The sequence below is a fragment of the Etheostoma cragini genome, chromosome 13 (assembly GCF_013103735.1).
Source record: "Etheostoma cragini isolate CJK2018 chromosome 13, CSU_Ecrag_1.0, whole genome shotgun sequence".
Taxonomy (NCBI): domain Eukaryota; kingdom Metazoa; phylum Chordata; class Actinopteri; order Perciformes; family Percidae; genus Etheostoma; species Etheostoma cragini.
In genome coordinates, this window is record NC_048419.1 from 2,112,374 (window position 1) to 2,126,309 (window position 13,936).

At 41.4% G+C, this 13,936-nt stretch overlaps 1 protein-coding gene and 1 non-coding gene across 6 annotated transcripts in view; both read right to left on the minus strand.

Annotated features, from left to right (window-relative positions):
* Window positions 1-13,936, minus strand: part of abr (ABR activator of RhoGEF and GTPase) — a 127,637-nt gene that overhangs the window by 8,249 nt on the left and 105,452 nt on the right. Inside the window, exon 1 of one of the 5 annotated variants that reach the window (XM_034890084.1) lies at window positions 5,297-5,805. The exons of the other annotated variants lie outside the window; for them this stretch is intronic. Within the exon in view, the coding sequence (XP_034745975.1) occupies window positions 5,297-5,482 (186 nt within the window). The 5' untranslated portion in view covers window positions 5,483-5,805. Of the gene's footprint in view, window positions 1-5,296; window positions 5,806-13,936 lie in introns of those variants that run through there. 5 annotated transcript variants of the gene reach the window in all.
* On the minus strand, window positions 250-322 carry trnav-aac. Its single transcript has one exon. It is a non-coding gene; the product is annotated as a tRNA-Val (tRNA).

Consider the following 13,936-nt stretch of genomic DNA (forward strand, 5'->3'; position numbering starts at 1 on the left):
GTGTAAAAACATGTTGTGTGACATTAAAACATCTGTTAAAAAAAATAAAAGTGATAAACTGGTCACTGATATTGTTATCAGATATTGTTATCAGTGACCAGATTGGCTTTTTATTTTTTTTTCCACATTAAATCCCTACATACAACAAAGAAGAACTTAGTTCAAACACAACCAACAGCACATCTCTTCCTTGATTTGATTTGATAAAATAAAAAAAACACCACAAGGTTTCTCTAGATCAAAAAATGCTGTTCCCGCCCAGTTTCGAACTGAGGACCTTTCGCGTGTTAGGCGAACGTGATAACCACTACACTACGGGAACTGGCCAGGACCCCCCCACTCTTCAAACATCACTGCCTGTAATGTGTGAGCCGCGCTCCTACAGCCTGTGTGAGACTGACAGCAACAGCAGAGTGACGCAGCGGGACAGTCAGAGGTCTACACCCCTCTGGGCCTGTTCACGTGTCCTACAAAACACACCGGAGGCTTTAAAAACATGGTTTAGCACACACAAACACACACACACACACACACATATATATATATAAATAAATACACACACACATATGTACACACACACACACACACACACATACATATATATATATTAATATACACACACACACACACACACATATGTACACATACACACACACATATGTACATGCACACGCACACACATATATGGTTGTGAGCACTATGTGCACTATTGATACAGATGTGATTTTATATATATATCAATATATATATATATATTGATGCTTGTTTGTCCTGCATGGATATGAATATGTATTTCTTTTGAAAGCCAGCTGAACATTTTAAGCAGATTTAAGACAAACTAATCTAAGTAAGCGTGTTTGGAAACAGAAAATTGTGCAAACAAGTCAGTTACTGAAATTATGTTTAAAGCCTTTAATAATAAAATCCTGACACACTTAATTAGTCCTTTGTGGCTGTGCTGAAGAGTTAATGCATGCATGGCGACAATATTCAAAACACAACTTGATCTTTTGCTATGCTAAATTAATGAATTTCTGCCTAATTTGTCCTTTGTGTTTCATCACAGTCTTGGATTGCTGCTCTCTGGCTGATTAAATATTCATTCAGCTTGAGAGCTTTTTATTAGTCCTTTTAATTAGAACGTAGCTCAAACTGCACAGCTCCCTGGTTGTTAGCAGGATTACAGAAGTGTTTGTGCACTGAGTATATTTGCTTCAGAGTACAAGCAACGTGACTATTCTTAGACAAATTAAACACATAATGTTTATATGTGCATCATTGATAGCGAGTCTCTTTACTGTAACAGCTGCTGATGTCACCATGGCCATGTGAGGTCTTTGACTCGGTTGCCATGTTGCCTCCGTACACTCATTTCCTTGTTTGAGCCAATCGGCGAGGGTTTTCAGTCGGCACAGGGCTGTGATTTGCAGAGTGTTCTTGCATCTCTGCAAGCAGTGTGTGATTCTCTAATGGGGATCGTAAACAGCAACACAAAGATGTGTACTACACTTATGTAACACAACCATGCCTGAAGTCTGAACACAGAATCATGCGTTATCCTACAAGTACAAGCAAAGAAAGAGTGAAATATCCCATAATGCTCTGAATTTGAGTTAAACACAAGCGCTTTATTCATAAAATAGTGCTTCCTATTTTTCCCCCTTTTAATAACACTATTCTCACATGGTTCCCTCTTCAAGTCGTTGCTATTTTGTGCAATGTTCAGCTTCCCTGGACTAATACTAATTACTGTCCGCTTCCTTATCAGGCCTTCACAGTCACAGATGCAAACACTGCTCTGTTCCACTGTCGTACAATATAATATACAATACAATGTAACCACCTAATTTCTGATTTCATCTAGTGCAGCAGTGACAAAACTCACATACTCTATGCTATCAAGAGAGAATCTAGAGGGATCTAAGTCACATTTTTGTCCTCTGATGAACCTTCTCTTGTTTGTTTTAGACAGATCTGCAGTGATGTTTTTCACTCGTTGGCCTCTTGAGAACATTACGTAGTTGTGAACAAGGTCATTACCTCACTATTCAGGTTAGTTGTAATCATTAACACTAACAGCATGTACCATTTGTAAGCCGTTAGATCATCTCTTCAAATGTTTGCTCAGTGGAGTCGTCAACTGAGGGAGTCTTAGTTCAGTTCTGATGTAACATTCAGAACCTTTTTTTCCAAAAGAGAGTTTTGTAGTGCTCCCATGATCTAAAAATCCAACTCTGTCCTGGTCTGGTTCATTTTAACTGAGAAAACAACTTTTATAAAACTGCTGAAAACCAACATTTTATGAAACAAACAAGCAAAACTGGATGTCTTCTTATTTCAGATAAATGTATTACATTTCCTCAATTCATGTGCTAAGCCCAAGTCATCCTCTTTGCAGAACTGTTTGCCCTAACAACTTTTCTGTCATTACCTAAGCCCAGACCACTGTTAAGATACGTGATGAACGTAACCAGAAGCCCACATCTCTTAACTCTCACCACCTAATTCGATGATTAATATCTTGTTGTCACCCGCTGAGATTAAAGCCACCCTGCATAGGGCCAGAAGCATTGAGGCTGGACTTATCCACGAGGGGGTCATTGTGGGTATCAACTTTACTGAAGTACCGCTCCCCTCCTGGATCTCATTAACCAATTGCAGATCCTGTGCACGGAGGATGGATTGGGGCCAATAAAGTGCTATGCCCTCCGTTGGGGCCAGATGGAGATTTATGCACCCTACATAAAAGGCCATTAGGGGACTGGCTGGCATTTTAGGCCTGCAAGAGGGATGAAACCTTAATATCTCATCTGCTCTAATCAACATACTCAAATGAAAGAGCATGATTTCGTATGTGGGCTAAAATGCAGCAGGGGCAAGAGGGCGGATGATAATGGTTGGATCTGATTCTATCCCATGGCTAAGCTGGCACGACAGCTCCATTGTTCCTCCCACTATGTTGGCTGTGTAACTCCCCAAACAAAAGAAAACCACACCTGCACGGTAAACAGGTGATCAGCCAAAAGAACAGGAAGTTAATTACACAGCCACAGACCCAGACTACAACAGAGTAACGGCGTAATCATCATTTTTTCTTTTGCTGGGACACGTATGATACATAATGTCTGGTTTTGGTTTAATTAGTGTTCCCAGCCAGCCTCCCATCTCATCACACTGTGTCTTAATTAGATGCCGCTTTAGGCTGAAGGAGTGAGGACAATTCCCCAGTGTGCTCCTGTACCTTCTAACAGCCACATTCCTCTCAGCACACTGTAAACACACCATACATGCCACAGATGAACACAAACAGAAAAAGCAATATGCCCTAAAGTCACTGGAAAGGACGCAGGAGGTTGCTCCTTCTCATAATGGGAATGTGCATGTTTTTAGAATGTTTAGATCAATATTGCTTTGAGAATTTCAAGACTAATTTTCAAAGCAGTTTTCGACCAGTTAAAAAAGCTAAATAAAACCAGCAAAAACTCATTTGTTCATGAACATAGTTCAGTAAAGACATTATTAAAATAATGAATGGGCATATTACAGAACTTCTTTAAAAGGAAATAATAACAGACTGTTTTTATAAAAGTGTATGTAATGAAATACCTTATAATTAGTATTAACCCTGTCCTGTCTTAAAAAAAAACACCATGTGGAGGCAGGGAGGAATGCGGGGGGAGGAATGATGAAGATGAATGAAAATGAAAATAAATGAAGCAGTTTGGGAAACAGAGATTTCTGCACAGGATGGGAGCTGGAGGACAGTATCACATGTTCTAACTGCAAAGTTGAAAAATCTGGACAGCAATGAAATGCAGAAACGTCCTGACATGGAGACATGGGACGGAGAGGAGAAGAATGATCAATACGGGGCGTGCAGGTCGATGCAGTAATGTCTGGGCTTATATATGTAATCCTGGTTTGATCCCGCTCAGTACACCCAGTGGAAAGCCTTCCTCAGTCCTCTGTTAAATAATGGAAAGCACTGAAGTAAAGGTCAAGCCAACCTCAACTCGGATTCTTTGTCCTGAATCGGTTTACCATGCACACACATTACAGCTTAAAATACTGCAGATGCACTCATGATGTAGATGAGGATGTAGATGTGTCTTGCACATACAAAAAAGCATTCTGGAGTAAATAAAAAAAAAAGCCCTTTGTCTGCTCCCACGCATAAGTCACAGTCTAAAACCTGCATTTAAACTATGCCATGCCATGCCGTGCCAAGCCATGCCATGCCGTGCCAAGCCATGCCATGCCATGCCATGCCATGCCATGCCATATCAGACCCATCTTTGGGTAAAAGATCCCTAACACAAGGGTCACTCAGTACAACCTGAATGCTTTGACCAAGTGACAATGCCCCTTTCTAAAAGGAGCTCAAAAATTAAAAGTTCATATACAAACAGAATGAAATGCCATTAGTTCGTGAGCATAAACACATTGCGGAGAAACTGATGATAATTGGGAACACTTAATAATTGTCAAAGTTTAATAAAACTTGCAGTGCTAATTTTATAAAATAATAAACTGGTGCAAACAAGCTAAATGCATGTTTCTAAGGTTATTTGGGATAATGTGACAGTTAATTAGTGGAATCTGTGCTTGAAATGCCAAAGGGGCATCAGATCAGCTCAGCCAGAAGGGGACACTTCTTAAAATGAACAGCAGGGGAAGCTAAACCGATGCTGAAACAGTTGGAAATATCCCGTAATCATCTTTAGTACTTTTATTTGAGGAATTAGAGGAATAACAGAGATTTTCAAATTGCAGATAGGGTGAAATACAAAATGGCAGGAATGAGACAATAGTAAAGAATATTGTGATGTCTTGTTTAACAGACGTATCCATTATTGCAGTGGTTTCTGCTATTATCAGGAAAACACTTGCTTGAGGCATACTAACCACTTTTCAAAGCAGATAAAAGACTTGGTAACAAACACTTACAATTTGTGTTACAGTAAGTAGCATAAGATAGTAGTTAGTGTCACGGCAGGTCACTTTATTCACCATTAAATTCAACACTACATCACTGCCTCTGCTGCAGTCAATAGAGCCATCAGTTAAGAACAATAGTCAACTCTTCGCTGAAAGAAAGACACCCGGGAGAGAGCGCACGCACATGGAGAGGGATACACCGAGCATAAAAGAGAGGCAGAGCAAACAGATGGAAGTGACACAGTGATAAATAGGTGAGGGCAAAGGATAAAAGAGAGGAATCACCGTTTGTGTGTGTACGTGACTTGTGTGTGTGTGTGTGCGTGTGTGTGTGTGTGTGTATATGTCAGTGGGAGACCTTTTGTCTGAGCAGCTTGCTGCGGACTCGGCCCCATAGCTTGGCCCCGGTGTTGGTGTGCCTCTTGAGCACAGGGGTCTGTGGCTGGCTGGACAGATTGTGCAGGTTCTGGTCCACGCAGCAGTGCTGCTCCAAACGCTCACACACTGAGTTCAAGTTTACATCCGACACTAGAATCTCCGTCATCCCAAAGCTTTTGAATGTCTCTTCCACCAAAAGACAGGTGGAGGGAGTTTACAACACGGATAAGGGGAGGATGGATCCCTGTGTAACCTCTCTGCTGATCACCGGGAACTCACCAGCACAAAAAGAAAAAGCGGATTCTTAGATATTCACTTCAAAAAAGGAAAAGCGTGATGACAGAGAGGAGAACAAGATGCTGCCATGGTCTCCTTGATAAGCCTGATAAGAATTCCTCTGCGAGCTCATTCCTCAGTAAGCTGCAAACAACTCCTCGCTGTGCAATCTGACGTCCACAATGGCAAACACAGATACAGAGCGCTAGAGCGAGGCAGAGAGAGAGAGAGAAAGAGAGAGAGAGAGAGAGAGAAGAGGGAGGGCGATGGGGGGAGTGAATGAGCTCCTGTTGTCACTGTGCGGCCTTGCTTCTCCAGATGTTGATGGACACACCTCCAAAGACCGGGGCAGGGAGCAATAAACGTTCAATGAGAACCGAGAAACGGAGGAAAGAGAGGGAGAGTGACTGCTAAATGCTGCACTGTGTTTTGTTCAGTGCTTTAACCCGTTGTCAACCTCTCCCAGAGATGGTCAGCACACTCACGAAGCTGAAGAGAGGAATGTGATGAAGAGAAAGAGGGGAAACTTTACAATGGCCAGGTAACGAGTAGTAAATATTTGTAAATAAAATGTCTGACATAGCAGAGAAGATAATCTCACTAGAAAGGAGTTAAAAGCTTGTTCATTGTCAGATGTCAAAGCCCCATTTTCCCCCTTCTCTTTCCATCAATTTCCTCCTCCTTCTCTCTGTCTAAGTGCTTGTTACTGTGCCTTTTTGTGCAGCTGACTTCTACTTGGCACACTCTAACAGTTTCTCTGATCTCTGCATGCACACACCATCTTTATTCAACAGGACAGCTGAAGCTGGCTGCTCTTAAAAGGCATATTCCTCTGTATAATGGATCGATAGGGGCAGGGGAGTCTGTGTAGGTCTGTCAAACTCCATTTCCATCCGTTGTGTCCCATCCTATTTGAATTAAAGCGGAAAACATATTCTGCTGGGGAAAGGTTTCAGACACCAGGCTGCATTTTAAAACCCCCAGACCACTACGGCAGACTGTCTGCTGGGCTGAATGGTGAGTCGGTGTCTACTGGAAGGTAGACTGATACCTTCTGATGGTACAGTGATTCATAAAGGGATTCAGATAAGAAGCAAGGAGCATGTTACACAATCCCCTTGATCCACAGAAATGGTGGGACACAGCTGTGTTTACCAGGGCGGAATGAGGGATGCGTAAACATCCAAAATAAATCGCTTTTCTGCAAAATATCCTTCTCTGCTAGCGGTGTCAACCTCAGCTATTGATTTAAACAAAAGTAGTAATGACCAAGGAAACATTTTCAATACTAACATGACTAAAGATATTGATTATTGCTATTCTAGATGAGCATTTAATGATTCGTCTGTTCCCTCTAAAATAGCCGTTACTTACAGAAAGAAAGGTAGGAGAATATGTTCAGTAGTAATGTTTAAGTCCATGTAGGCTCTGAACACACCACAACAAACCAAACAGTGTCAACAGCCATGTTTCCATCTGATTGTCAAGCAAATTATTAGCAAACTTTTAAAATGTTGAATCAACTGGTTTAGACCAAGTAAACTAGACTACACAAAGTGTAGTTTCATCACAAGTTGACGTTAAGCATGGTTGAAGATTGCAAACCGGCGTGCTAAATCAAAGAGTTTAGAAGCTAAGTTCTTTGGCTAAATAGAGAGAGGTAACATTGTCCAAGTTGGCCATCTGTGCAGAATACAGGGTTATGGAACAGACTGTAGACTGTGTGTAGACACACTTATGTGAAGATGTGTCTGCGAGACAACTGTCAACTGCAGTGTGCACGCGGTGTGCACGGCCATACCATTCAAGCTGTAGTCGTCATTTTACCCGACGTGGCTGAGGCACACGCTATCGCGCACTACAAGTGTTTGTTATGCATTATGTATGGTAGCCTTTACAATGTTATTTTATTTCTTTGCAGAACCAAGCAGAAGAAGTTGTCTCTGTCCGTGTTTTTAACAGACACACCTGGGGCCAAGTTGAAAACCAGAATCGGCTTTAAATACTGTCCTAATCTAGTCCTCACTAACAAGTTTACAATCATTTCACAGGAGCTAACGTTATTATTGTTCACACATTCAATCTAATTGGATGGGAACATACAGTACGTTTGCATCAAATTATTGCGGTTTGGTGGGGCAAACGTTAGCACATAGTAGTATGGACAGCAACATGATTGAAAATGAAGAAAACAGAGATCCTAGAGATTTGGCAGAGAAGCTACAAGAATTCCTGATCCTCCTCGGCCTTATCTGAGAGAGATCTTTGAGACAGTAGGCATAAAGAATATTTCCAGGAAATGGGCTGCGTAACTCTCAGAGTATAGGGACCTGTTTATTTAACGTCTGTTTAGTTATTCATATTTTATCCTTTGTTTTCTTTCAGAAGCCATATCTGAGCACACACATACATATAGATTCCCTTTAAATGTTAAGGGGAAGCTTAAAAAAGAGAAACTGAATCTGTGAATTCTCACAGAATCACAACTGAATTCTATTCTTGGTGCTCAGTCAGAATCTTATCAACCTGGAGTCCCAGTCTGTCAAAGTACTCATACATGGGATATTTCAGGCCTGTTGGCGGACATCCATTTAGAATGTTGGCAACGGCATATAAAGAACCTTTTCTCCATGTCCACTGAAGTTTCTCAGCTTGCGCTCCAAAAAATGGTTGTCACTCACAAAGCTGCTTTTACTTTTTCACTTTAAGCAAATTTGAAAGACCGCTTTTTGCTTTTACTTAAGTAAAGTTAAAGTTAAATTAGTACTTCTACTTTTACCAGAGTATTTTTAACACAAGTATCTGTACTTCTACTTGAGTACAGGAAGTGGGTACTTTTGCTATCTCTCTGGAAACACAACTATTGTGTCATCACGAGGCGCCTCAAATAGCCACAGAGAGTATGACACCATGGTGTAAGAACATGTAGGTAGGTGTGTGTTCTGTGGTGAAGATAAAACCCACAACAGATAGGAAGGGTGAGCAGGACAGCCAGAGTCTGACTTCGTGACCAACAACGCAGGAGAAGTTAGTATGGAAGAGACCTCAGCCACAGAGTTTTTTTTTTAACTTCCAGGGTTTGTAACTATGAGACGTATACACACTGCATGCGTCACAACGTGGAAAGAATGTCTGGGAAACTCATGTTTTGGAAATGGGAGGGCAAAAGAACCCACGGGGCTATTTTTGGCTAAGATGAGAGAGAAGGGAAAACAGAAATAGATGGGTATATTTTAACTGTGTATTTGTCAACTGTTACATAGCTTATGTATTTAAAACATTTTGTATAAAGACAGTTCTACTACCACATGCATCAAAGAGACAACAATAACCAGAACAACAAAAATCATGATCACTCTATTCTCAGTGTCCAATACTGGGCGTTCCAGAGGGAAAAACATGAAAGCCACGAAAGGGTACTGCAGCAATTTAGTATTAAACTTACATTACGTCATAAAAGATGCAGTGAAAAAAGAATGAGTCAAATTAAAGGCGGTATAAGCATTTATATGTCTTAGTATGAGGAAGGTTCCAATAAAGCTGGATCCTACAGTTCACATCATGCAATCTTCTTCCCCGGTCTTGGTTCCCCTGATTCTTACATTGCTCTGCACATGCATGCAGGTGGTTGTGGACAGAATAAAAGACAAAAGATACTGAAAGCAGTGCAACCCCCCCACTAAAAAAGGTCAACTACAAACCCTCTTTTCCTCACATTCCAATAGTGCCATGTTATCAGGGTACAAGCCCTAGGAAGGAGGCCTCGCGGAAGACCCAGGACTAGTCGGAGGGATTATATCTCCAACCTGGCCTAGGAACGCCTCGGGATCCCCCTGTCGGAGCTGGTTAATGTGGCTCGGGAAAGGGAAGTTTGGGGTCCCCTACTGAAGCTGCTGCCCCCGCGACCCGATTCTGGATAAGCGGACAAAGATGGATGGATGGATGGATGGATGGATGGATGGATGGGATGTCAAAGTCTCCCCATTTCCCCATTTTGTTTTACTTTTGCATCCTTGTCTAATTTTTTTTAGGTATCCACAATCACGTGATTGATAGTTTTTGCGCAACCAGGTAAGACTTTTTTTAAATTTTTTCATTTAACCTTTATTTAACCAGTAATGTCCCGTTGAGGTTAAAAACCTCTTTTTCAAAAGGAGTCCTGGCCAAGAGGCAGGCACAACACAATCAATTACATTTATAAAAGTTATACAACACAGAAAGTTAAAAACATTTACAATGTAAACAGGTCATTTCAGGTACTCTCAATCTGGATTTAAAAGCATTTAAGGAAATAAGTTCAGATAATTTCGAGTCTTTTTGCAAAGAGTTCCATGCAGAAGGAGCGGAGTAGACAAAAGCCCTTTTTCCTAGATAGAGACACTTTTGATTTACAAACACCCACCGTCACACACAGGGCACAGTTACTCTTTAGAACAGCAGCAGCAGCATTCAGGTGTCTGTACTACCGGGTCAAACAGAGGTAAAACACATCAGAAAAATCATGACGTGAACACACTTGTACTTATGTACGTCCGCAGCTACTGGAACACACACACACATATACTGTACACTCATATATTCCTGGGCTCCACTCTAGTATGTAATATAGTGTCTAGTGTTAGTTTATGCAATATTTATGGTGTAAGAAGCATGCCCATATACTGTACATGCAGACATGTTAACCCAGAAGATAACTGCAGCACACATTAAGTCCCAGCAGTTGTTTGCACACTGTTTGCCAAAACCCAAATTTACTCCATACGTGACTTTTAAGTGCAAAATAATAACAGAATAGCAATGTGCCAGGATAATATTTGTCTAATCTTGTTGGAGATAAACTATTTCAGCTCTCTGGTTTAGTTTATTGGATGGGTTTTGCTTTGCGTAAGAAGATCGTAACAATGGGCCCTTCTTTTCTAAGAAATCCCCCTTATGGATACAAATCTACTGCAGGATGAACTGTGTGGGACCTTGGGCTGCGGGAGACATAGGGATGATAAAAAAGAAGGAAAGGAAAGATGTGGAGCCCAACAGGAAGATGAGGTTAAGAGTTCTTGTGGGAATGGGAGACTATATGAAAGAAAAGAAAAAAGTAATTAGTAAAAGTGGTAATTTTTTGGATGCTATTTCTATACTATTATACTATACTTATTGGCAATTGAAAAACATTTCAGGGAACTCAATCACCATTGTGTTGTTGGTCAGAAGAATAGACTTATAAAAACTGATCACTTCAGATAAAATCATTTGATTAAAACAAAAAAAAAGGTTAGAGAGCAGATGGTCCAGCCCTGAGTGCCTGTACTCTGACATCAACCAATCCTGGCTCTTAATTATAGATGTGCTGGGGGACACAGCCCCTCGTAAAGCCGCACCATATGACCAGCCGAGAGGGGGGGAAGGGAGTGTTGAACTAGGGCCTGGTTTCCACTCCAAACTCCACCTGGGACCGCGGCCGCTCCCTGACAAGCACCGTGATTCTGACGATTCTGCGGTTCTCTGAACCTTCAGTCCTGCAGGCTTCAGCACTGCTCTGCCAATCACAGAGACCTCCACAGGCCGGAGATAAATTAATGATCAATCTAACGGCTACGGCGCTCTTACATGAATATGGAGCAGTTCTGAGATTCTACTCCTGGCTGATTAACATGGGAGGGTCCAGACACTGCAGTCAGTCTTGTTTTTTAGTGTGTTTTGACATGTAGCAAGTGACTGTGACCCAGTGACTGTATGGAACATTGTACAGCTGCTGAAACACCTGCCTGTAAATGTTTTGTAGTCAAACTTCACTGTCGTCTCCCTTTGTAGGAAACAAAGCTTGTGTGTGATGCTAAACAGTGCCCGATGGTTTTGTTTTTTTCCAAAAAATTCCCTCCTGAGTTTAAGTTTTTATGTTTGACATTAACAAGATCTTGTGAACTACAACCCCAGATTTTCCAACAGAAAGCTATGCAGTGGCTCCCCTCACAGCAAGAAGGTCCTGGGCTTAAATCCAGCTCTCAGCTGGGGTCTTTGTGTGTGTGTGTGTGTGTGTGTGTGTGTGTTGCGCGCATGTTCTGTCCTGCCTGACCTGTAGAAATGTATGGATGGCCTATATATTGGATTGTTAAATGAATATTTTGGGAAATATAAAAAAAACGGTAACTTCGTGGAGAGTCCAGGAACTCACTGCACCCAGAGAGGAACAGTTTCAACACGTAACTCCAATAAGGTTAAGAGAAAAGCTTGTCATTTAGTTTCACATTTTTTGTTCAGATTAAACATGATCATGAAATTCATGAGTTTTAGAGGCGCTGTTAGGTGGATTTTGGACAGACCAGACTAGCAGTTTCCTGCTGTTCTACAGTTGGCTTTATGCTTAGCTAAGCTAATTGACCCCTGGCTCTAGCTCCATACTTCACCCACAGACATATGAGTGGTATTGATCTTCTTCTTCTATGCTGCAAAATATCTATTTCCTAAAATGTTGAACTATTCCTTTTATACACAACATTCTTTACACAGCTGGCGGAAACTGCTTTAAACTCCAAAGAGCATTTCTGAGTGTTATGATATAGATTTTAAGTTTTTGTAAGGTCCAGGCTATATCATAAATCTATTGTATTTTTTGCATACGTGAGGCCCAGCACATATTTTAGCAGTTCTATGTAAGCCAGTATGGTTGCCACCAAGCTACAGTTGCTGTGAATAGCTACTCTGTATTTTGACTGTCATGGAAAACACACAGTGTTGTTGTTTTTTTGCAGTACCTTTCTGTTCATGTGGGCTTTGAACTGCAGTCCCAACTCATACTACACATCTTACTCTGAAAGTGTGTGTACACATTCATATTTTAACATTCTTACTGTAAATCCATGTGAAGCAGCTACAGGAACAAAGGTGATCATCTGGAACTTGGGTATCAAAACATGATGAAATTAAGAAAAGAAGGAAGCGACCCCATGCTGTGTTTTTATCACGTTTGTCTCTCTGAGGCCTGTGTCTGGCTGATATGACAGGCTGGGTGACATCGATAGCCGCGAGCTGTAGTGAGAGCGGATAATTCAATCTGATTTAATTCGAATGGTCTCCATAAGTATGTTTACTGGATGACCCACTCCACCTCTTTGATCTTTCCTGCTGCCTTCACTGGAGCTTAGGCAAGAGGAAGGCAAAATATGGTAAAAGAGAAGGTGTGTGTGTGTGTGTGTGTGTGTGTGTGTGTGTGTGTGTGTGTGTGTGTGTGTGTGTGTGTGTGTGATGGGGGCTTTCGAGGGAGGGTCCTTCAGGGTACAGTGGGAGTGCTAAAATGGGAGTGCAGAGGCGAGAGGGGGTTTGGCAGGGTGGGAAATCACAGCCTTAGGGTGCTTCACAAATTATTCCTGCTTCTCTTTCATGTGAGCCATTAGGGGGCATCTTCCTCAGATTAACCGCTCCATCACTTATTAAGCACTTTGGAACAAAAGAGGTGATGGAGAGCAAGGGAGGGGGGAAAGAAAAGGAGAAGGTTTCATTAGCGTGTAGCTGGTGTCTGTTGTTGGGTGTGGTCGGGATGAGAAGAGGAGTATGTGTGTGTTGTCTCACAGACAGACAGCGGGCAAAAACACAAAGCATAATCGGGATGTAAAAATATGTGAGTAGACCCAGCTAATGTAAGCCTGCACATTTTCTTAGTGGTAGATCAAGCATCCCCTTTACTTTATATATTTTTGGGTCTGATCAAGAAATCTGGATGCAGGGGAGGACAGAGAGAGAGAACTGGAAAAATAAACTGAGCAAAAGGAAACAAAGCATAATTCGAGGTGGAGAAGCAGAGTGATGCAACAGCAAATGGTAAAGCAGTAACGCTGCAGGTTCTGCATGAGGTCACACTCTGTACACAAGCTGTTGTTAACATTTTATTTGGAATAAAAACATGAACCACTACCTGGAATTTCCATATAGTGAGTTATGTTCTTCCACCTAATTGGTTGTGATAGCTAACTGTTATGTTTCTCGGTCCCCCCTTGATTTATTCTAATTTCTATTATCATTATTCTTGATTGTGATTTGATCATCATTTGAGTTGTGTTCCCCCAGAGAGCAACGACACAGCTGATGCCCTGTGTGTGTTCCTTGGCTCAGTGTTTTTAGACAAACAACAGATCCACCTTAGTGGAGGTAATTACAGCTAAAACAACCCCGCGAACTAGCTTTAATTACAACTGATCCACCAATCCCTGGCAAACATTATAGCATCCAATCTGAGTTGTGCTAAAATTTGAGTTTGCTTAAAATAAACACTCATGACTCTAAATAAAATGGAAGAGGCAGAAAGCAAATTTGCATTTTTTTTTTTTTAAACCCCAGGTGGTGCAAAAGAACT